This window comes from Mangifera indica, chromosome 1, assembly GCF_011075055.1.
Source record: "Mangifera indica cultivar Alphonso chromosome 1, CATAS_Mindica_2.1, whole genome shotgun sequence".
Classification (NCBI taxonomy): Eukaryota; Viridiplantae; Streptophyta; class Magnoliopsida; order Sapindales; family Anacardiaceae; genus Mangifera; species Mangifera indica.
Genome location: NC_058137.1, coordinates 25,508,934 through 25,532,290, shown reverse-complemented (window position 1 = coordinate 25,532,290; position 23,357 = coordinate 25,508,934). Strand labels below are relative to the sequence as shown.

Genomic DNA, 23,357 nt, shown 5'->3' with positions numbered 1-23,357 from the left:
ATCTAAATTTTGTTTAGTCTAAAAATAAATTTTTCAAACTGAATCCAACCCAATTAACAATCCTATTTACATTCATAAAATTAAGTCCAATTCAAATAATTTACAAAACAATAAACTTAGTACGAAATATAAAATAAAATTAACATTTAATTAAAAATGTTTGTTCACTTATATAATTTGAATAATTTGTCCTTGTATCTTGTTGCATTATTTTTAAATTTAATACCTATAAATTGAGTGGTAAATATATAGTTATTTTCTTCTTATTTATAAAATTTTTTTAACATTCCATTTTTTTTTTAGTTCAAAAGAGGATTTTTTATTTTTTTTTTACAATTTCAAATCTAGGAGAAAAAAGAAGGGAAATTTTAAAAAATGGCCAAAATGCCCTCCCATTAAGCAAAAATACCTAAAATCACTATTTTCAAGCCAAAATGCCCAAAATCACTGTTCCAAAAAAAAAATGCCTATGACTTTTTTTAATACCAAAACTACCCTTCCCCTCATATTTATATAACTCTCCCACTTACTATAGGGTTTTAATATAATTTTAGATAAATATGAGGGGTTTTTGGATATTTTACATTATAAAGGCATTTTGATATTTATTTATTTATTTCAAACTTTTTCTAAAATGTCAAAATTACCCTTCCCTTCATTTATATAACTCCCCCACTCATTATGGGGGTTAAAATAATTTTAGATAAATATGAGGGGTTTTTGGATATTTTACATTGTAAAGGCATTTTCATTTTTCAACTTTTAGAATTCGAATTTCAGTTCCGTTTTTTCGAATTTCACCGTTTTACGATATATCGACTCGTATTTTTCAGATTTCTGAAGGATTTTCCGTTTATTGCCATTCTAGGGTTTTTCAACTTTTACAATTCGAATTTCAGTTCCGTTTTTTCGGATTTCATCGTTTTACGAGATATCACTCATATTTTTCAGATTTCCGAAGAATTTTTCGTTTGTTGCCATTCTAGGGTTTTTCAACTTTTAGAATTCGAATTTCAGTTTCGTTTTTTCGGATTTCGCCGTTTTACGAGATATCGACTCGTATTTTTCAGATTTCTGAAGGATTTTTCGATTGTTGCCATTCTAGGGTTTTTCAACTTTTAGAATTCGAATTTTAGTTTAGTTTTTTCGAATTTCACTGTTTTACGAGATATCGACTCGTATTTTTCAGGTTTCCAAAGGATTTTCCGTTTGTTGCTATTCTAAGGTTTTTCAACTTTTAGAATTCGAATTTCAGTTTCATTTTTTCGGATTTCACCGTTTTACGAGATATCGACTCGTATTTTTCAGATTTCTGAAGGATTTTTCGATTGTTGCCATTCTAGGGTTTTTCAACTTTTAGAATTCGAATTTTAGTTCAGTTTTTTCGAATTTCACCGTTTGACGAGATATCGACTCGTATTTTTCAAATTTCCGAAGGATTTTCCGTTTGTTGCCATTCTAAGGTTTTTCAACTTTTAAAATTTGAATTTCAGTTCCTTTTTTTCGGATTTCACCGTTTTACGAGATATCGACTCGTATTTTTCAGATTTCTGAAGAATTTTTTGATTGTTTCCATTATAGGGTTTTTCAATTTTTAGAATTAGAATTTCAGTTCCGTTTTTTCGAATTTCACCGTTTGACGAGATATCGACTCGTATTTTCAGATTTCTGAAGGATTTTTCGATTGTTGCCATTCTAGGGTTTTTCAACTTTTAGAATTTGAATTTCAGTTCCGTTTTTCTGGATTTCACCGTTTTACGAGATATCGACTCGTATTTTTCAGATTTCTGAAGAATTTTTCGATTGTTTCCATTCTAGGATTTTTCAACTTTTAGAATTGGAATTTCAGTTCCGTTTTTTCAGATTTCACCGTTTTACGAGATATCGACTCGTATTTTTCAGATTTCTGAAGAATTTTTCGATTGTTGCCATTCTAGGGTTTTTCAACTTTTAGAATTTGAATTTCAGTTCCGTTTTTTTCAGATTTCACCGTTTTACGAGATATCGACTCGTATTTTTCAGATTTTTGAAGAATTTTTCGATTGTTTCCATTCTAGGGTTTTTCAACTTTTAGAATTTGAATTTCAGTTCCGTTTTTTCAGATTTCACCGTTTTATGAGATATCGACTCGTATTTTTCAGATTTTTGAAGAATTTTTCGATTGTTTTCATTATAGGGTTTTTCAACTTTTAGAATTCAAATTTCAGTTTCGTTTTTTCGAATTTTACCGTTTTACGATATATCGACTCGTATTTTTCAGATTTCTGAAGGATTTTTCGATTGTTGCCATTCTAGGGTTTTTCAACTTTTACAATTCGAATTTCAATTTTATTTTTTTGAATTTCATCATTTTACGAGATATGGACTTGTATTTTCCAGATTTTCGAAGGATTGTTGGATTTGGTGTTAATTTATTTCATTATTACTATATTTTCTCTAATTGTTTCAAGTGTGTAAATGTTTGAGTAATTACACGTTTTTATTGTTTTTTCATGACAAGATTATTTAAAAAATGAACTCAAATACGATACACATCCATATATAACCACAAATAAAGTATATCATACACATATGAACATACAATAAATATATACATCTAAACATAGGAATAACGATAAATATACATCCGTGAGCTACTCGATACAATGAAAATACAACTGCGTCGCTAATCGTCGACGCATAGAGGTAGACGACTCTCGGGGAAAAACGTAGCTCCGTGCCAACGCCAAACACTCAAAAAATCGTAACATAAAGACGCCACAGTCACCGGAGCCCAACCCCTGCTGAGGGACATCCGACGCTCGATGTAAAGTGAGGGGATCACGTCGTGGAGTCCTTCTAGAAGCTGTCCAAAAAGTCGTCGCCTCTAATAACGCGGGAATAAAGGTCATGTACGGTCGCATGCGTTGCTCCAGAGTCCCTATATTCCCCGAATATGAAACATCTGAATCGTACACCGTAATCGACCACTCACGGAAATCTATAACTCCGACGACCCAATGTGCATTCTCGAAGTTTATAGGGATGAAAACCTATAAACAATGAGACATTTTAGTTACTTATTGTTGTCGTTAACCAATTGAATATTATAGAAATATATATAAACTCTACCTGATCGACCATCCCCCATGGTTTGTACAACAATCCCTGGGTGTACGATGCATCAACCATCCTCGTGAAGAGCCCCGAAAACTCAAACTCTCCAATCGGTGTGGTCTGCCAACTCTTCCAGGCCATCTCAATATGGCCTCCAAAGAATGTGTGGGCAGTCGTCCAACGCTGTGAGATAGTCGACTGGTGATCGGCCTGCTGTCGACGTAATAAAGCCAAAAAGGAGTCCACATGCTAAAATGGTTTAAACAAGTTCACGTGTTAGTTAGTAATAAATATATCTAGCTTTTTATGAAATTATAGACAACTCACATCGTCGGTCAACCACTCGCGCAACTCTACAACAAGCCTCCAGAAGCTGGCCTTCGACTTCGACCCGATGAAGTAGACATCATGTGAGTCGGAAGCTGCAGCGCTGGTGTACCACGTGAGGAAAGATTCCTCACGCTCAGAGGCAGAGGATGGAATGGTCGTAGGTTGCCGTTTCGCCCTCCCTTTGAGTGGATTCGTATACGGGATGCGAACCAGCGGACCCTTTCGGACGATCCGACCACGTGCTGTACGAATCATCTACATGATCCCAAAAAAATAATTAATTCGTCATTCATCCTACGTTACAATTAGTATTAATTGATTTATCTTACCTTCTCCAAGTATGCGGGAGGAGGTTTAGCTGGAGAATCCTGAATCACGGTCAAGTCCACCACGCGTGCTCCCTCGGCAGACTAGAAAATATAAATTTTGAACATCTCAATGACCAATATATACAACTATTTATATACTAAGTATGATTGATATACCTCAATAGGGATGGCCTCAAAATCGTCCTCCTGGAAGTCCTCCTCCTGTGAACCAATATCCACTATTTTTTTGGTCGAGCTCGGGATATCAGCAAGTAACCATAATCGCTCGTCCTGAAAAACAGTCAAAACATCATCAAATAAATGATATAATTGAAAAGACAGATCAATCATTGACAATTTAAAAATAAAGTTAACCTGAACTTCCGGGGAAGGTGTTCGGGGAGAACCCTCGATCGATGCAATAGAAGGACTAACCGATGCGTCCTCGGGGCGACTACCCTAACATATTAGTAATAATAACTTAATTAGTGATATTTCATATATAACAATACTATAATATAATAATGACATTTAACAATAAATATAAATTTCAAACATCATACGGACCTCGTGTGGGTGACGGGATGGTATTGCGGTATCAACGGGGGATGTCGGTGGGATATCCTCGTCCCTCTCCTGTGCGAATGTAATAATAGTTGTCAGAATTATAACACTGTAGACATTTTATATAAGTAATAAATTATAAGTGGTTTTACAACCTGAGCGACGAAGGCTGGATATGTACGCGTGACGATGTCCTCCAAACGAGTCATACGATCCTCTAATCGAGTCATCTGAGAAGAGACATCGTCACGTAATCGGGTCATCTGGGAAGAGATATCGTCACGAAAACTCGATATCTCACGTAAAATCGTAGCACCCCAATGCGCTAAGGTAGCATCAGATGTAGAAATACTGGATGATACGAATCGGGGACACTGCTCTGTGGCATGATGGGTAGTGCGGTCCTCGACTCCAGGATGCTCCTCCACGCTAGGGTGGGCCTCTAATCCTGGATGGTCTGTCGTCCGTGGGCTCTGAACAACAGGGGAACATATAGGCTGCTCCATAACAGGAGGCTGAATAGGCTCCTGATGTGTCTGTGGAGTCTCTACAGGTATATCTGAAGGTCCCGAGGATGGAGGAGCCTCGTCTCTAGTCGCGGTCGGAACCGAAGAAGATGAGGAAGAATCAGCATCAGGTAAACCGGTGTACTCACGAATCTCAGCGTACCACGGTAAACCCTCCTCGATCGATGATGGCTCAAGAGGGAATGTGACATCCTCCTAATGATGAAGATATATAAGTCAAAATAATTGTAACATATAATGAATTAATCGACTTATTAATTTACTAGTACATACCGGATCACCAGTGAAAATACGACCTATATGAGTGCAAACAGGGACGTCTCGCGTACGCCACCTCAACATCCGTGGGGACGCATAGAGATCGACAAGGTCAATCCAATCGTGTAACGTCTCTAAAGTCTCATATATCCAATACTGTAATATAATCATTTACGAGGTAAATATTAAACAATTTATATTTTTGCCAATTAATATATATAAATAATAATATAAAACTTACCTGAAATGCGAAAGGAAATCCGTAAAGGTCGTATTTACGGATTTCCTACATCCGTCCGGAACAGACTCTCTCACTCGCCTGTGACATAGAATCGTATGTCATCTGCCATACAGCGACGCCCCACGGGTAAGAATTAAACCCGTCCAAATGATCAACTAACTGTAAGTACTCCGTGGACACCTTCTTTCGTCGATCATTGCCCAACAAAACCATGTGTAGAATATACAACAAGGCGAGCTTGACAGCGTCAACATCGTCATCCCCCCATGGCCTCGACAAGAAAACACGCTCGATGTCGTGATACTGCACCTTCGGACAATCGCAAAAGTACGTAGATATGATCCTATGTCCGGAGGAGCGAGGAATATATGAAGAAACATCGGTCCGACGGCTAAACGAAAGCCCTGTCACCAACGCAAACTCGAACGGACTAAACCTCACATCAACCCCGCTAACCCTAAACCAAAACTCGTCTCTGGCAAATGGTGGATGTAACTGTCGGAGTAAAAATGCATGAACCAATATCCCGCAGAATTTGGTTTCGGGTAAACGAAGGAAGGACCCGAAACACGTCCTCTCAAATAGTCGCAGCTGCTGAGGGGTCAATGTAGAAGAAATCTGGGATAATGCCGTACGCTAGGCACGAGATATCGCATCTGCCCGAAAGTGTCTGGACTCGTCAGGAATGCGCAACTCGCTCTCAATCCGTCTTCTTTTGCGAGAAATATCCTGTAACAATCACGTAAAATTTGTTAGATATTCACAAAAATAAATATGTAAACAAATGTATTAGTGAAAAAAACATATAAAGATGAGAAATACCAAATAATTAAAAAGGAAATGACAAAACTTAACAAATAAGAACAGAAATTCGAGTTCTATACGTTCAACTTCTTTAGAATGTTAACAATCGAAAAAGTTATCCTTAAATGACGGAAAATAGAAAAAACGAAACTGAAATTCATACTTTATAGGTTGAAATACCTTGAAGTGACGATAATCAGAAAATTGTTCGAAAATTTTGAAAATACGAATCGATATATCCTAAAATGGTCAAATTTAAAAAACAGATGTGAAATTCAAATTCTATACGTTGAAGTACCTTAAAGTGACGATAATAAAAAATTCGTTCAGAGATCGTGAAAATACGAATCGATATATCCTAAAATGGTTAAATTCGAAAAAACAGAAATGAAATTCGAATTCTATACGTTGAAATACCTTAAAGTGACGATAATTGAAAAATCATTCGGAGATCATGAAAATACGACTCGATATATTTCAAATTGATGAAATTCGAAAAAACGGAGTTGCAATTCGAATTCGATACGTTGAAATACCTCAAAGTGACGATACTCGAAAATTCATTCGAAAATCGTGAAAATACGAATCGATATATCCTAAAATGGTTAAATTCGAAAAAACGAAAATGAAATTCGAATTCTATACGTTGAAATACCTTAAAGTGACGATACTCAGAAAATCATTCAGATATCGTGAAAATACGAATCGATATAACCTAAAATGGTAAAATCTGAAAAAACGGAAATGAAATTCGAATTATATACGTTGAAATACCTTAAAGTGACGATAATTGAAAAATCGTTCGGAGATCATGAAAATACGATTCGATATATCCTGAAATGATGAAATTCGAAAAAACGGAGTTGCAATTCGAATTCGATACGTTGAAATACCTCAAAGTGACGATACTCGAAAATTCATTCGAAAATCGTGAAAATATGAATCGATATATCCTAAAATGGTTAAATTCGAAAAAACGGAAATGAAATTCGAATTCTATACGTTGAAATACCTTAAAGTGACGATACTCAGAAAATCATTCAGATATCGTGAAAATACGAATCGATATAACCTAAAATGGTGAAATCCGAAAAAACGGAACTGAAATTCAAATTCTATACGTTGAAATACCTTAAAGTGACGATAATTGAAAAATCGTTCGGAGATCATGAAAATACGATTCGATATATCCTGAAATTGTGAAATTCGAAAAAATGGAGTTGCAATTCGAATTCGATACGTTGAAATACCTGAAAATGACGATACTCAGAAATTCATTCGAAAATCGTGAAAATACGAATCGATATATCCTAAAATGGTTACATTAGAGAAAACGGAAATGAAATTCGAATTCTATACGTTGAAATACCTTAAAGTGACGATACTCAGAAAATCATTCAGATATCGTGAAAATACGAATCGATATAACCTAAAATGGTGAAATCAGAAAAAACGGAACTGAAATTCGAATTCTATACGTTGAAATACCTTAAAGTGACGATAATTGAAAAATCGTTCGGAGATCATGAAAATACGATTCGATATATCCTGAAATTGTGAAATTCGAAAAAATGGAGTTGCAATTCGAATTCGATACGTTGAAATACCTGAAAGTGACGATACTCATAAATTCATTTGAAAATCGTGAAAATACGAATCGATATATCCTAAAATGGTTAAATTCGAAAAAACGGAAATGAAATTCGAATTATATACGTTCAAATACCTTAAAGTGACGATAATTAAAAAATCGTTCGGAGATCATGAAAATACGATTCGATATATCCTGAAATGATGAAATTCGAAAAAACGGAGTTGCAATTCGAATTCGAATTCGATACGTTGAAATACCTCAAAGTGACGATACTCGAAAATTCATTCGGAAATCGTGAAATACGAATCGATATAACCTAAAATGGTGAAATCCGAAAAAACGGAACTGAAATTCGAATTCTATACGTTGAAATACTTTAAAGTGATGATACTTGGAAAATCATTCGAATATCGTGAAAATACGAATCGATATAACCTAAAATGATGAAATCCAAAAAAACGGAACTGAAATTCGAATTCGGAAAAACGAAATTGAAATGACGTCGTTACATCGTAAGTTGTGTCAAAAAACACCAAAATTTGAAAACTCGAATTTGAAATTTGAAAAATACATATAGAAAAACCTAAAACAGAAAAAACGGATATAAATTTCGAAAACTACACGATCAGAAACCGTGGATGAGAAAAATTTCAATTTAACCCCAAATGAAAATTCTTTAATTAAAAAGGTCCAATGTTATATCCAAAATTCTCATAAAACCCCCTTTGTTGTAATGAATCTCATCAAGCTCTCCAAGATTTTAAAAAACCCAATTTACCCCCCAACTAAGCAGGAAAAGCACGTTGCCGTGGGAAATTCCGTTCCCACGGCAGACTGCCGATCCACATTTCAGCCAATTTCGGCCAATTTTTGGTCGTTTTGACCTCCGATTTTTGCATAAATCAAATCTACACATTCTATAACATAAAACCCCTCAATCAATTCAACAAAAACAACCAAAAATCCAAACATTTTAAGCAATATTCAAAGCGTAAACCCTAGAATTTCAAACCCAAAATTCTCATTCAAATCTCAATTATATCAACAATAAATTGATCCAAACAAGATTACGGGAGATATACTAACCTTCTTTGCCATTTTCGGTTGCCGGGAAGCTCCAAAATCAACGGAAATGACCTTCGCCGTGGGATTGACGTGGAAGGAGGAAATTTTTGCGATTTTTCGTGGAAAAGAACAGTGAAATCAGAGCTGCCGTGGGAAATTTTGCTTTGTATATAAAGGGGGGCAGGTTCGTAATTTCGCTTTTCCCACGACAACGTGCGAAATTTCAAAAAAACCCGACGTGGGCTAAGGATTTCCCCGACACCCCAATGTTTTAAAAAAGCCAGTTTACCCCCCCACAACCCATTGTTCATTAAACTGCCGTGGGAGAATTCGTCCTGCCGTGGGAAATTCCGTTCCCACGGCAGACTGCCGTTCCATTCGGCAGCCAATTTCGGCCAATTTTTGGTCGTTTCGACCTCCGATTTTCACATAAATCAAATCTACATATTGTATAACATAAAACCCCTCAATCAATTCAACAAAAACAACCAAAAATTGAAACATTTTAAGCATTATTCAAACCGTAAACCCTAAAATTTCAAACCCAAAATTCTCAATCAAATCGCAATAATATGAGTAATAACTTGATCCAAACAAGATTACGGGAGATGTAATAACATTATTTTCCATTTTCGGTTGCCGAAAAGCAAGAAAATTGGCGGAAATGACGTTCGCCGTGGGATTGCCGTGGGATGTGGAAAAAATTCGAATTTTCTTTGAATTGCACAGTGAAAATTTGCTGTGTTTATATATGAGGGCAGTTTCGTCATTTCACAAAATATGGGCATTTTTGCTTAAACCTGAATTTTTTGAACAATTTCACTTAGACCCCTTTAATTTTGCCTAGTTTTTAAAATTTCCCAAAAAAGAATCATTATATAATTATAAATTAATTAATTACAGAAGGCAGCTTTGCGAAGACATTAACTGTCCATGTTGGGCCCAAGTTCAGTCGGAGGCCTAATGATCACCTCAGTGAAAAGACAGGCTTTCAATCATGTCGACAAGGCATTTCACCATTCCCAAAATTGCTTACTTCACCACTTGACGAGACACTTTACCTATTTTAACACGGCGAAATGACATATTTTTTGACCTAAGGTATAACGAAAATTTAAAACACTAAAAATTTAAATATTTATTTATTTTATAATTTTAAAATATTTATTTATATTATAATTTTAACAATTATAACTAAAAATAAAGTCATAAGTTTTTTATTTAAAAAAGTTAATTTTTTAATTTTAAAAATTAATAATTTTTTATTATTTAATTTTAAAAAAATAATTTTTCACTCTTATCATAAATACTTTTAGAGGTTTATATTTTAGAGAATAAATATTACCTCTCTTAAATTTTAAAATATTATATTTACATTTCAAAAATTTTATTTTATCGCGGTGTTCATGTTTGATGGTATCTGTCCTTTTTCTTGATGATTTTTCAATGTGGGAACCACTAAAAATCAATTGAAATAGTCACACAAATTTGTGTAAAAATTACATAGATCCACATATTGGCCAATACACAAATCGGTCTAATGGCATCGCACAGACATAGCTTTTTAATATCACCAAAATAATTGGCCGAAAAATACATCTAACTTTTAATCTTGAGTAATTTCGGCATTTTGTTTTATGGATTATATAACATATTATAACTAAAAATACACAAATATCATAGGATATAGTTATCCAAGATCTGAGCCAAATTGATTCCAACTTGTTTGTTAGCTCAATTTATTTAAACTTGAACCAAGTCAAGGTGAAACCAATTTGAGATAAAGTTTTGTGGCTTTAATAAACTCAAATTTAAGCTTAAGCTAGAGAATAGTTGACTTGATCGATTCACAAGCCACTCAATTTATTTATCAAACTAGTATTGTTTTCGATAAATAATGATAAAGGTGACAAAAATGAATGAGTCACTTTACGTCTTGGTAGTAGAATTTTGTATCGTATAATGTGTCAAATTTTAATTTTTTATATATATCATATCAGATCGTAATACATATTTTTTAAAAAATAAAATAATAAAAAATTTTAAGTATTATATCATTTTGCATCTTAGAAAATATTTCAAACATCTTTTAAAATTTTTTGTATAAACCCCATTGCATCATTATTTCTCTAAAAAAGAATTTTAATCTATATCGACCACATGTATTTATCATATTACTTGTATAGTATTGTATAATATATACACGGTATCATACTAATTCAATATGTCTTAAAATACGTATCGTTTTTTATTTATATTATATCGTATCAAAAAAACAATATCATAGTATACAAATAACTATGGCTAGGAACACTTTTGATGACTTTGGTGTCAAGTGCGAGTACATTAACATCTAGGAAAGTTGAACTTGTACACCACTCAAATTCGAGTTCAATAATTTTATGTCAAACTGAGCTCGAACAATCTTGAATGAGTTTAGTTTAGGGGTGGATATGAACTAAACTAAATATTTAGTTTGAATTTGATTCGCATAGAAATTGGTTCAGATTGAGTTCAACTTAAGTTTGTCGAGCAAAATTAATGGTGACTCAAATTCGATTTGAATAACAAATTATTTGGTTCAGTTTGACTCAAGTTTAGTTTAAATTTATAACTCAAATTGATGATTCAAATTTATGATATAAATTTATTATTTGAATTTATAACTCAGACTTGTGACTCAAGTTTGTGTCAAGAGCTAGGTTGGATGGTGATGATAAATCCAAATTTCCAATACCAGAATTTTTGAGTTGGGTAATAGAAATGCCTTAATGCTTGTACCGGAGCCTGAGCTGTTTGGACTTTGTGCTTGCGTGTGAGCATGAATTTTTGAAGCAGCTAGAGCCTGGGATTGTGAGCTCGAATTTAGGGTTAGATTCGAATCGAATTGAGCTCGGCTCGCAGCCGGTTCTGGCTCGGCTCGCTTTATTTAAGGGCGACTCGAGTTTGGCTCGAGTTCCACTCGAATTGAACTCGGCTCGGCTCGGCTCGAGTTCGACTTGTTTTGGTTCGGTTCGACTCGTTTTTCATATCAAAATGACATCGTTTTGTATATATATATGAATCAAAATGATATCGTTTTGTATAAAAAATTTTTAAAAAAATCTGCCTTGTCAAACTGAGCTAGTTCGAGTTCAATCGAACCGAGCAAAGTCTGACTCGTTTTAAGCTCAAATCGAGTCGAATCAAGTTTAAGCTCAAATTAACTCGATTTGAATCTAACCCTATTCAAATTCATTTGAATTCAAACTAAATGAATTGAAATCCAAGAGTCGTACCTTGGTAATTATACAGTGCGAGGTCCCCAACTTGGTCTCCCGCAGAAAAAGCTATACAAATAACTAGAGAACAAACATCAAGTGGTATGTGGATGGCCCTACTTTAAATGAGATTTTATATGCAGGGCTGTCATGCTGCCACGGTGAAATTGATTAGCTAGTAGGACATTAAGTTTCAAAATGGCATTAATTTTGGCCCATCCTCATCAATTTCCAGGTCCAACTTCAACATCAGAGTTTTGTTGATTTTGATTTTGACAATTAGTTTGTTGCTTCTCTCCCATTCTCAATTGTCCCATTTACAACATTTTTAAATCGTTTTGTTTGCCCTCCAAATCAGATTATTTTATTTACTATTTAGTATTAAACTAAGGTGAAGGTTTTGATTTTTTCAAGGTCCGATGGACGGCAAAAAGGTACCAACAAAATCAACCAGATTCATATATTATAATAGAATATTATATGTACATGATATTTCTTTTGGAAATATTAGATTTTTTATTCTAATAATGGATAACAAATTTTATATTTTTTAATGTTATTAATAAAATAATAATTTTATACTTATTTATTTTAATAAAAATTATTTTATAAATAAGAGTGAGTATTCTGATTTTTTTTAAATTGGTTGGTATGATTTTGAGAGTTGTTGATTTGGTTTTGTTTGTTGATGCGTGGAGTGGGGTCGGGCGTTGTGTGTGGGGACACGCGTCTACGTTGAAGAGTTAAAATGCTTTGGTGAGTTGATCTTTGTGGTGAAGCTGGGGACACGTGCATATGTTGAAGAATTAAAAATACTTTGGTGAGTTGATCTTCGTGACGAGGCTGGCAGCTTTTGGAGTGGTACCAAGCAGCCTGTGCCTGTCCCGTTCTTGCTGCTGCGGCAGAGGTTTCTGCAGCCTCTTGTCGGTAGTGTTTTCCCTCCGTTTGCTTACCAGTTTTATCTCTTGGGTAACGGTAGATTCGCGTTGGCTCTGACAAAGCTGACCAGGCTTGGTATGTTTTTCTGTAAATTTAAGTGATTTAAAACAGTAAATAACTAATTATGGTCCTCTTTTCAACCCTATCATCGTACTTCAAGGGAAGAATATTAGAAAATTAGTGTCTAATTGTCTGATTTTTTTGTAGTCACTTGACTATTTTTCGTTTGTAAAGGTGTGTTCATATTTTGACATATGAAAGGAGAGAAAGACTTTCTCTGCCTAACAAAAGTTTGTCTTTCAATTTATAGGACATTCAAAGTCTACAAATCTAACCCTATATAATTAACAACCCTTTTGATAATTGTCATTTCAACTTAAAATAATAACCAAGTTCTTGTATGATAATTGTCATTTTATAATTTATATTTATAAGGTTTAATTCAAATCATGTGACTCTGTGATTTGTTTTACCATATTTATGGAATTATATAATATATCTTAATATGGTTGGTTTGATATTAAAGAATGCTGCAACAGTATGAACTTAACATACCAAATTTGGATAAGATAAATAAAATGTCAAATCTGTAGGATCCAGTGAACCTTGAATGCTATATGTCAACGTACCGAAAAGCTGCCGGCATCATCGCCTCTTTCAGTGTGAATATAGTAATTGAAATTACTTCTGCACTAAGTAAGAAGTAATAGCGCCGGATCTTTCGAGGTGGCCTCCCATCTTTTAAATATCTTCTTCAATTATGTATATATATTTTTTTCCTTAAAAAAAAAAACCTATTGTCGGCAAACGCTAGCAAATATATTTATTTTTAATTATAAATTATTCCAATCTTGAAGTACATAATTCTATGAGCAAAGGACTTCTTCTCAAGTTTTTTCTTTTTTTAAGTTTCATATGTTGTATTTAAAAAAAAATTAAATACTTATTAATTTATTAAATTTTATTATTACTAAAAAGGTTTTGAGATTTCATATAAAAAATAATTTATTTTAATTTTATATTTTAATGATAAAAATTAATAATTTTTATTTTAACTTAATTTTAAAATGTTATTTTTTCACTTTCATTATTTAGGGTTAATTGCCATTTTCTTTATCAAAAAAATTTTTTTTTTAGACAATCGTTTTTTTGACAATTCATTCTATTGCATTATTAACTTTATAATTGATATCTTTTCTCTCTCTTTAATGGTTTCTCAATACAAAAACTATCAAAAATCCAATCAAACTAGATCTTTGTCATACCAGTTATCCCTCTATTTTTGGGCTTATTATTTCTAACATCCTTTCAAGTTTCAACTCAATTTTTGAGAGTTTTCCAAACATGTGGGGTACTACTAATAAATCTTAAACCTTTGAGGGACCTAAAGGTTATTATTATTATTTATAAAGAGAAATTTTATCAAAATCAAACTATTTATTTGGAATTAAATTAATTATATAGAATAAATAAAATTTTAAATTTATTAATTAATTTTATAATTATTATATTAGAAAAATTAAAAGATTGAGCAAATTTATAATTTATCCTGATATTTTTCTAGAAAAAAGTTAAAACATTGGATCGAACGATTAGTGACCACTATCGGTGTACCAAGCAAGCACACGGTTATAATTGTTGTTATAATTAAATCCTTCACTCTTTCTGGCCCCCCTCTCTCAATCCCCGCGGCGACAACACGGTGCAGACACTTCGTCTTTCTCACTGTTTTGATCGCTTACGTACTCGTAAGTACCTATAAATTAGTGTTGTAACGTTTTCTTACTCACTCGAACCTTCCACCATGGCTACTAGGCTAAACCACTTGCTTTTCTTCCTCTCACTATCTCTTCTCTCCATCGTCGCCGTCCATTCTCGATCCGTTCCCAACTCTACCCCATCTGATCTACTCTCCGATGGGCTTAACCCCCAGTATCTTGTGCTTAATCCTCTGTCCGCGTCACTCGGTGCTGATTCCACTTGTGAAGAGACATACGGTTTCATGCCTTGTACTACGACTATTTGGGGTAACTTGTTTTTGATCATCGTTTATGGGTACCTCATGTTCATTGCCGCCACGTATTTGTCTAATGGGAGTGAGCTGTTGTTGGAGATTCTTGGCCCCGGTGTTGTTGGAGGCCTCTTTCTTCCTATCCTCGGAGCGCTTCCCGACGCAATGCTTATTCTTGGTAAGTGCCTTGTTTGGTTGATGAGAGAGTGTGGGAAAAGGGTGCTTTAGAATTGGGATTGCGATTTGGGAGTTAAATTTTTGAAATTGTGTGCTATTTTTTTGTTTTAGCTTGTAGTGGACTAAATGAAACTTGATTTGTGATCGGCGTTTATTATCGAGTGGAGGAGGATAGATTTTAAAGTTTAGAGCTTTTTCTTTGTTTTTTTTCTGTTAAAAATGGGAGATCTGTGAGGGAAATAGCGAAGTTGACGTTAAGGTGGTCCGTTGGATTTTCGATAAACGTAAAAACTATCGCAAGGCATACCAGTGGCCCCGCTGATTCTAATTTTTTTTTTTTTAAATTTGTGTAAATGTTATATAATGAAAATGATTTTGGTTCCTTTGTACTTTAGCTTGACATATGGCTTTGCATCTTTGAACTTTATTTTTTTAATTCCTTAAATATTATTCTTTGCATCTTTTTTTGTTTCCAACTTTTGTCTCAGATGTATTATGGGTATCCCTCTGAAGTATTTGCAACTGAATGGTCCTGTTAGATGCTTTATCCTAGTTGAATACTCATGGGTTCTCTTGTAATTAATTTTTTTTAATTGTTAAATACTGTTGATGTGGATAGAATACCTTACTTAGTTGTGAAGCAACTCCATGACGTATTTCTCAGAATAAATCTTCTTAAAAATTAGATTCCTTTCATAGTGATAAACGTGTTGACTGCATCTGAGTAATTCTATTGTTTTTACAGTGTCTGGACTTTCGGGAACTAAGGAAACTGCTCAAAGTCAGGTCTCAGTGGGAATGGGGTTGCTAGCTGGATCAACTGTCATGCTTATCACTATAATATGGGGATCCTGTGTTATCGTTGGCAAGTGTGACATTGAGCGTTCAGTTGCTAAAGATGGTCAAAATACAAAAGGGTTTAGCTTAACTGGTATGTAACTTTACTCAGAATTATCATTTACTCGTCTTCTCTGATTGACCGAAGGGCTGTTTTAGTTTGGATTAAGCAGTATTCTAGCTCTTAACTTGGAATGTGCCTAAGGCATTAGAATCTTTGAATTTGTTTACTCATATGTAAAAAATAAATCTCAACATTTGGACAAGTCTAAAGTGTTGTATTTAAGTCTTAGAAACACTAAATGTTATAGAAGCTATGAGGCAGCACTGCCGTAGCTGCAGATTGGATGAGAAGGATGGGGTAGGGAGGAGATGGAGAGTTGAAATTTAAGACATAACCAGTGGGGCAGTGGCTGTGCCTGGAAAACATAAATATGGCTTGAGACAGGAAGTTTAGGGATGGCAACGGTGGTCGTGTGTGTTAGTTCAATTTTTATAGGAAATCATACTTGATTAACTATGCCTCCTTTATTTTGAGTGTGAACCTTTGTTTATATTCCATTGACAATTTTTTAATAAAAAGGGAAAAATCTCTTTGATTGCAGAAACTGGTGTTAGTACTGATATTTGGACTTGCTATGCTGCAAGGATAATGGCCATATCTGTGATTCCATTTATTGTTGTTCAAATACCACAGATTCTCAATTCAACTTCAGGAAGACACTTAGCTGTCTTGATTGCGCTAATTGTATCTGTATTGATGCTGATTGCTTACTGCCTTTATCAGGTGACTATTTCTTTTAAGTAATAACCATAGCGCATCCTGCAGCCCTGTGATACTTTCCATGAGTCCATCTTAACTAAGCATTAGCGAAATTGAGGCACAGCAATCTTTTTGTTGGCACACTAAAAATTCTGTGATGATATTATATTTAGTCTTTGAAATATTTTTAGTAATATTAAATTAACAAATGAATAATATCTTAGAAAGCCATATAGGTAAAACATTTTTCCATGCTGTAAAGAAAAATCGTGAGAAATGGACCATTATTTGCTTGATACGGTGAAAGGTTGAATATGGTGTGGGCTTTTATTGTTAAGGAGATGAGCTAAATGTTAATGGCCTATTATGTATACTCTCTAAAGATGCTGCAAAGTTGTTTAAAGATTTGGCTAATTGCCTGTTGTTCATGTAAGTTTAACGCATTTGTAACTGAATGTAGCTATGTCACAGTATAAATTTACAAAGAATAAAGCATTAATATTAATAATATGGTCACCTATTATTTTTTATTAGGACAAGTGAGTTCTGAAGGCATCAACATTTTAATATTTGGAGGATATATTCTTCTTCCATTATCTCATCAATAGATATTCCTTTTTAAACCTTGTTGAGCATTATAATTTATAATCTTAGAAGGCGTTTGGTTTAAGGAATATTTTAGGTCAAAGGACTTATTTCTACACAAGGATTGTTGTTTTCTCAAATTTAGGATAAGTGATGAAAGATTGCTATTATTCTCGATTAGGACAAGTGAGTTTCGAAGGCATCAACATTTTAATATTTGGAGGATATATTCTTCTTTCATTACCTCATCAATAAGTGTTTCTTTTTGGACCTTGTTGAGTAGTATCATTTATAATTTTAGAAGATATTTGGTTTAAAGAATGTTTTAGATCAAAGGACTTATTCACACCCAAAGATTGTTGTTTTTTCAAATTTCTATCTTTTAATTTTAAAAATCTCATTTATCCACTTATGGACTATTAAATCTATTAGTTTTAAAGGCAAAATCATTATTTAACCTATAATATTAAAAAAATTAAAATTTTGTCTTTAAAATTTTTAAATTAATGGATTCAGTTAATTTTAATGGTTCATGAGTGAGTAAATAAGATTTTCAAAGTGAAAATAAGAGAATTTGGGAAAGCAACAATTTTTCGGTGGGACTAAGTCTTTTGACCAATGTTTTATTATCAAAATTGAAATATTAAAATAGATTATTTTGAAGATTATTAGATATAAATTATTACTATGTTTAATAAAATTTGATATAAATGGATAAGAATAAATAATTATTTTGTTTGGTTAGAAGTAATAAAAACAAAACTAGTATATTATTTTACTTAAATGTCTTTGAGTTTAATTATTTTAAAATATTTTTTATATTATTTGTTATATTAATTAAAAATAAGATTATTTTTTCTTTAAAAAAATTAATAAATAAGAATATAGTTATAATAAAATCAAGATTAACTTGATAATATTTTAATATCTAAGGTAGAGGTAATAATCAGATGAACTTTTATATTATTCATCACATCACCATTTGATAATACAAGATTACCGAAATCTTTTATTATTTATAAACTAAACAAAGTAAAATAAGTAGTAATAGACAAATTATCAAAATAATCTTCATTAACTCTTATTAGCCAAATGCCCTTTAATGTTAAGTGCAAATGTTTTTGAATGCTATAGTAAGAAAGAAAGTTTACTAATTTGATGTCCTCTGTATACTTAGCTAGTAAGATCTTGCCTCTTGCTTTAGCCTTCTTTTTTCGTTTTAATGGTTACGGTTTATGGAAATTTTGCATGTATAGTGATGCTTGACTTCTCTTTCATTCATGTCATGTAGGTGTTCCAGCCTTGGATCCAGAGGCGGCGGCTTGCTTATGCAAGGCACAGGCATGTGATATCAGGAGTCTTGAAACATCTGAGAATGCATGCTTTGGGAAGGCTTTTGAATGATAGAGGAGAAGCTAACAAAGAAGTTCTAAAAAAGTCAGTTTTATTTATTCAAAACCGTGCCCCTCACCCATCCCCTTCTCTCAAAATGGAATAAGATCATGTTTTTTTTTTATTTAATAAATTCCTGCCACTCATAAGATATTCTTATTAGCACTGACTTATTATGACAGATTGTTTGACTGGATTGATGAGAGTAAAGATGGACAACTTTCACGTTCTGAATTAAAAGCATTGATCATAGGAATTCGGTTTGACGAGATAAACTTGGATATGGATGATGCTGCGGACAAATTATTGAAAGATTTTGATTCTACTCATGATGATCAAATTAACTTTGAAGAATTCTGTGATGGTATAGAGAAATGGCTCAATGAAGCAAATCGAGGAAAAAGATCTGCTGATCATGGATCTCAGACATCCAAACTAAGTGACTTTCATGTGGTAAGTTGCACAAGGATGACTTGCATCTTTATTTAGATTGCCTAATTGCTATAAGGTTTGTGACATCTTGCAAATCATGAGCAGCAAACAAAGAGGGAGCATGATTTGTTGGGACCCGATGAACAAAGTGACGAGGTTGTTGAGGCTGTTGAAAACCGCAAGTGGACCTCTATTAAAGCAGTGCTGATGCTTTTGGTTGGAACCATTATTGCCGCTGCGTTTGCCGACCCTCTTGTAGATGCCGTTGATAACTTTTCAGATGCAACAAGTATACCTTCGTTCTTTATCTCATTTATTGCATTGCCTTTGGCAACCAACTCAAGTGAATCAGTATCAGCAATCATTTTTGCCAGTCGTAAGAGGATCAGAACTGCCTCATTAACATTTTCTGAGGTTAGTTCCTCATTTCTCTTAAATTCTATGCGCCATTGCTGTACAAACCTGTTAATTAGACCTAAAGCAATGCCCCTGCAACTATTGGACCTTTAAATTATCTGTAAAAGCAGTTTTTTTTTTTCTCATTACCGAGTTTTTTTGCTGCAGTTATATGGAGCGGTGACAATGAATAACGTCCTTTGCTTATCAGTTTTCTTAGCTCTCGTCTATCTCAGAGGATTAACATGGGACTTCTCAGCCGAAGTGCTGGTTATTGTTATTGTTTGCATTGTGATGGGTGCATTTGGGAGTTTCCGCACAACCTTCCCTCTCTGGACATCTTCAATTGCATACCTCCTATATCCCTTCTCCTTGGCATTGGTCTATGTTCTAGATTATGTTTTAGGTTGGTCATAGTTCGTGGTGTTTATGAACTGTCGTACTTCCCTTTTGTGATTCTTGGGATGGGTGTGTGTTTGCTATCTAATGACTATCTGAAGCCCCAGGAGTATTATTAGCCGGATTATTGGGATTTTGAGATTCCTTTTGAGCTAGTTTATGGTCTTGAACTTCCTCCGGAAATCATGTTTTGAAAGACATTTAGATTTCAAGTCATGTTATGAAAATGAGTGTTCACATCACTCTTTTTTTTTGTCTTGACAAATCTCCAAAATCATCATTAGGTAATAAATATTTATAATGATAGCAAAATCAATTAAAACTTAAAATTGGGATTCTTTAATGAAACTGACTCAAAAAGTACCGATATTTGTAATTATCTATTTTACAAATATGAAAAAAATTATAAAACCCTTTTGAAATTTTAATCAAAATAAAATTACTTTTGCAAGAGAGATGAGATTTACACTTTGAAGATTGAGTTTTGATGAAGAATTCTTGTTATGATAACTTGGGATTTAGTTTCAAGGAGAAAATAACACAAAAAATGCATGATTTAATAGTCATTCAACTGGAGTGCTGCTACCCAAATAACACTTTTCCTCTCATATTCGTGCACTACCTTCTTATCTTCTCTGACTCAATGTGGGCCTTATGCTTTCATCACAACCATACTGAAGGGTCAGATTTAGAGACCAGACCCCACCCCAACAAAGAAGACAAAAGCATAATTAAACATCTCCACAGTCCACACCACAGCCACAACTCTCCATTGCGACAAGTTTGTTATCAATCAAAAACCTGCCTCACTGACTCCTTCACCAACCAAAACCGATACCAAAAATGAAAACAAACCCACTTTGCATAACCAACCAACTTTGCTTTCATCAAAACAAACCAATTTACCTCTCCCTATCTTTCTCTTCTCTCTGCCCTCACATGGCCGAGATTTGTTTTTTCTAACCTTTCACACTAAAGCTTGCATAAGCAAATTTATAAAATTTTCATGCCACCCTGATTGTTAACTTAATTTAGGATAAAAGGAAACGAAGTCTTGCTTGGTATGGTCTCATACAGATAACCAAGTGGCCTAACAAAGAAATGCTTAAGAGCTTTAAACATTTATAACTTCAAATTGAGATCAACACTTTCACCTACTTCACCATTGTTACGGTTATTCACTCTGCCTGTGGCTTGGTCTATTTCTGCCACTGCTTGTGGGAAGAAGCTATAGTAAGGTTGCTGATGACTTGGTCTGCCGGGTTCGGGCTGAAGAATTGGATCTTCAACATTTCCCTTTTCACAAATGATATAAAGAAATAAGAAAGTTAATTAGAAAGGAAGTGACAATAGTAGAATGAATGTGGGTTATTGGTTTTAAGTTAGACTCACCTGATAAGGTTGTGATTCAAAATCAGGGAATTCAGTGCTATGGAAGGCTAGATAAGGTTGTGGGTGCCTTATTTTTGAACCTTCAGACATTGAATTTGTTGTGAGAGGAGCTAAGGTGAGAAGAGGTCCATTTTCTTTTATGCTTTTCTGTGAATTATTGGGCTCCAACATGAAGGTTGAGCATGAAGAGCCTTCTCTGACAAGTTTGGAAACAATTACAAAAGCAATCAACATTAACAACCAAGAAAACACAAGGGACCAATCTAGAGACATACTCAAGCTAACCTTAAAAGTGTGCCAACAGGCTCAAAATTGAGTGTGTGACCACTACAGCCACGTGAAGCTGAGTCCTCCGACCTGCTGATTCTAGGATGAACAATTGGCGGATATTTGCCATGGAGAGATGAGACACCTAGTGGATTGTCTAGAGGAAAGGGATATGACCTCTTCATGCCAACCATCTATACTAAAATTTAACCACATTGAAACAATCTACTGGTTAGATGCCTAAATCTAAGAAGAATAAACATAAATTTAGAGCACATTACAGAAAATCCAGGTTAGTCAGGTACAAGAAATAATCTATTAGAAAACTAGATGGAAGCAAAATGAATGAACCTTTCTCTTCTCGGGCCACATAGGTGTGTAATTGCCATAATAGCTTTGGTTTGAAGGGGGCTCCATCTGAAAATTTAGTGCAGATGATTCATTCACCTGCACAAGTTCCATGGATCACAAAAACAAGGCATAAGAAAAATTCAGAACAAACTCGTAAAGATGACTTGAAAATAAACAAATTTATGTAAAAGTCATACAACTGAAGAAGGATGATGCTGGAATTGTTCTGCTCTTTGAATAGGGAGAGGCCACATGGGGATTGATTCATGAGAAAAATGATTCAAATTCGATAGAAAAGCCGATCCTTGATCCACCCCAGAACTCTCTTTTTCAATGTTAAACTCAGAAGAATTCCACAATTTATGAACGTTTTCTTGGCCTTCAAGTGAAGCAGTTGACCACCCGACAGGGTTTGTCAATGGAACAGTGTTGGGATTCAAAATATCAATAATTTGTAGTGATGAAGAAGAAGGCCTAAACACCAAAGTTGGAGATGAAATATCAGCTAGAAATGGAATTGCAGAAGGAGAAGAAGACTGAGTTGAAGGATGAAAATTTGGAGTTGGAAGTGGAAGAGATGAAGATTTGGTGGGTAACATATTAGCAGATGATGAAGCAATAGCTGCATCTTTCTTTTGTTGTTCTTCTAGTCTAATTTTTTCAAGTTGAGCCACACCAAATCCTCTTTGTGGGACTTTTTTAGGCTTTTTTTTCTTGGAAGATCTAACAAAATTGCCGCCAGCACCACCACCACAAGTACCGGTGCTAATATTGCTACACTTTTGATCTTCTTGAGCCATTTTTATTTTCATCCATCTAAAAATAATGTACACAACAGCTATAAACACTTGAAGTTAGCTTCTATAAAAAGATTTAATTTTGATCAAAAACTCAAATCTTGACTCTGATTCCCATGCATTTCAAAGTTTGATCTTCAATCTACCATTTACCACACCTGTCATCTCTCACATTTTGTTTCAGAAACATAATTTTATAACAGAAAAAATTTTCATAAGAAAAGAGATGATCAAAATTTGAAATAAAGAAAACCAGAAGATTTGTAAGACCAAAATCCAGAGTAGAATCAAGAAGGTAAGTTAAAACAAGATTACCAAAAATCTCGGCAAAGCCACGAAGCTAGGCAAGTTTTCAGCGTAAAAAATATTGAAGAAAGGGAAAGAGAAAGTGAGAGTGAGAAATTTCAGATTTTTCTCAAAACCCGGATGTTTTGTTTGTCTGAGAGACAGATCAAATCGTGTAAAATTAAAATTATAGAAAATATGAAAACCATGCAAATCTATTGAAACAATAAATCTGTCAGGTTTATCGCCCAAATCCTCGCTGAAATCGAATTTGTAAAACAAGACTA

General features: G+C 34.0%; 2 protein-coding genes across 3 annotated transcripts; one reads left to right on the top strand and one right to left on the bottom strand.

Moving 5' to 3' along the window:
* The first annotated feature begins 14,647 nt into the window (after nt 1–14,647).
* LOC123220618 (sodium/calcium exchanger NCL) lies at nt 14,648–20,220 on the top strand. 2 transcript variants are annotated; one of them, XM_044643116.1, is made up of 7 exons: nt 14,648–15,175; nt 15,920–16,105; nt 16,617–16,798; nt 18,651–18,796; nt 18,934–19,201; nt 19,286–19,597; nt 19,748–20,220. In XM_044643116.1, exons 1-7 carry the CDS (start codon nt 14,791–14,793, stop codon nt 19,994–19,996), a joined length of 1,728 nt encoding a protein of 575 aa, XP_044499051.1. In that variant the 5' UTR covers nt 14,648–14,790; the 3' UTR covers nt 19,997–20,220. The 2 variants fall into 2 exon arrangements, with proteins under 2 accessions (XP_044499051.1, XP_044499041.1); XM_044643106.1 differs by having other exon boundaries at nt 14,649–15,175; nt 18,934–19,204; nt 19,289–19,597.
* A 240-nt stretch (nt 20,221–20,460) lies between these two features.
* LOC123220622 lies at nt 20,461–23,357 on the bottom strand. Its single transcript, XM_044643131.1, has 5 exons — nt 22,186–23,357; nt 21,989–22,084; nt 21,656–21,831; nt 21,371–21,566; nt 20,461–21,274 (listed from the first exon to the last, which is right to left on the bottom strand). The coding sequence occupies exons 1-5, from the start codon at nt 22,798–22,800 to the stop codon at nt 21,101–21,103; spliced, it is 1,257 nt and encodes a 418-aa protein (XP_044499066.1). The 5' UTR covers nt 22,801–23,357; the 3' UTR covers nt 20,461–21,100.

Excerpts from the sequence above, each read along its gene's own strand:
- LOC123220618 (XM_044643116.1), top strand. The coding sequence starts at position 14,791 with ATGGCTACTAGGCTAAACCACTTGCTTTTCTTCCTCTCACTATCTCTT. Across the intron at positions 16,799-18,650 it reads TTGCTTACTGCCTTTATCAG|GTGTTCCAGCCTTGGATCCA; the intron begins GTGACTATTTCT and ends CATGTCATGTAG. Across the intron at positions 18,797-18,933 it reads AACAAAGAAGTTCTAAAAAA|ATTGTTTGACTGGATTGATG; the intron begins GTCAGTTTTATT and ends TTATTATGACAG.
- LOC123220622 (XM_044643131.1), bottom strand. The coding sequence starts at position 22,800 with ATGAAAATAAAAATGGCTCAAGAAGATCAAAAGTGTAGCAATATTAGC. Across the intron at positions 22,085-22,185 it reads AGCATCATCCTTCTTCAGTT|GTGAATGAATCATCTGCACT; the intron begins GTATGACTTTTA and ends GAACTTGTGCAG. Across the intron at positions 21,832-21,988 it reads TGTGGCCCGAGAAGAGAAAG|ATGGTTGGCATGAAGAGGTC; the intron begins GTTCATTCATTT and ends ATTTTAGTATAG.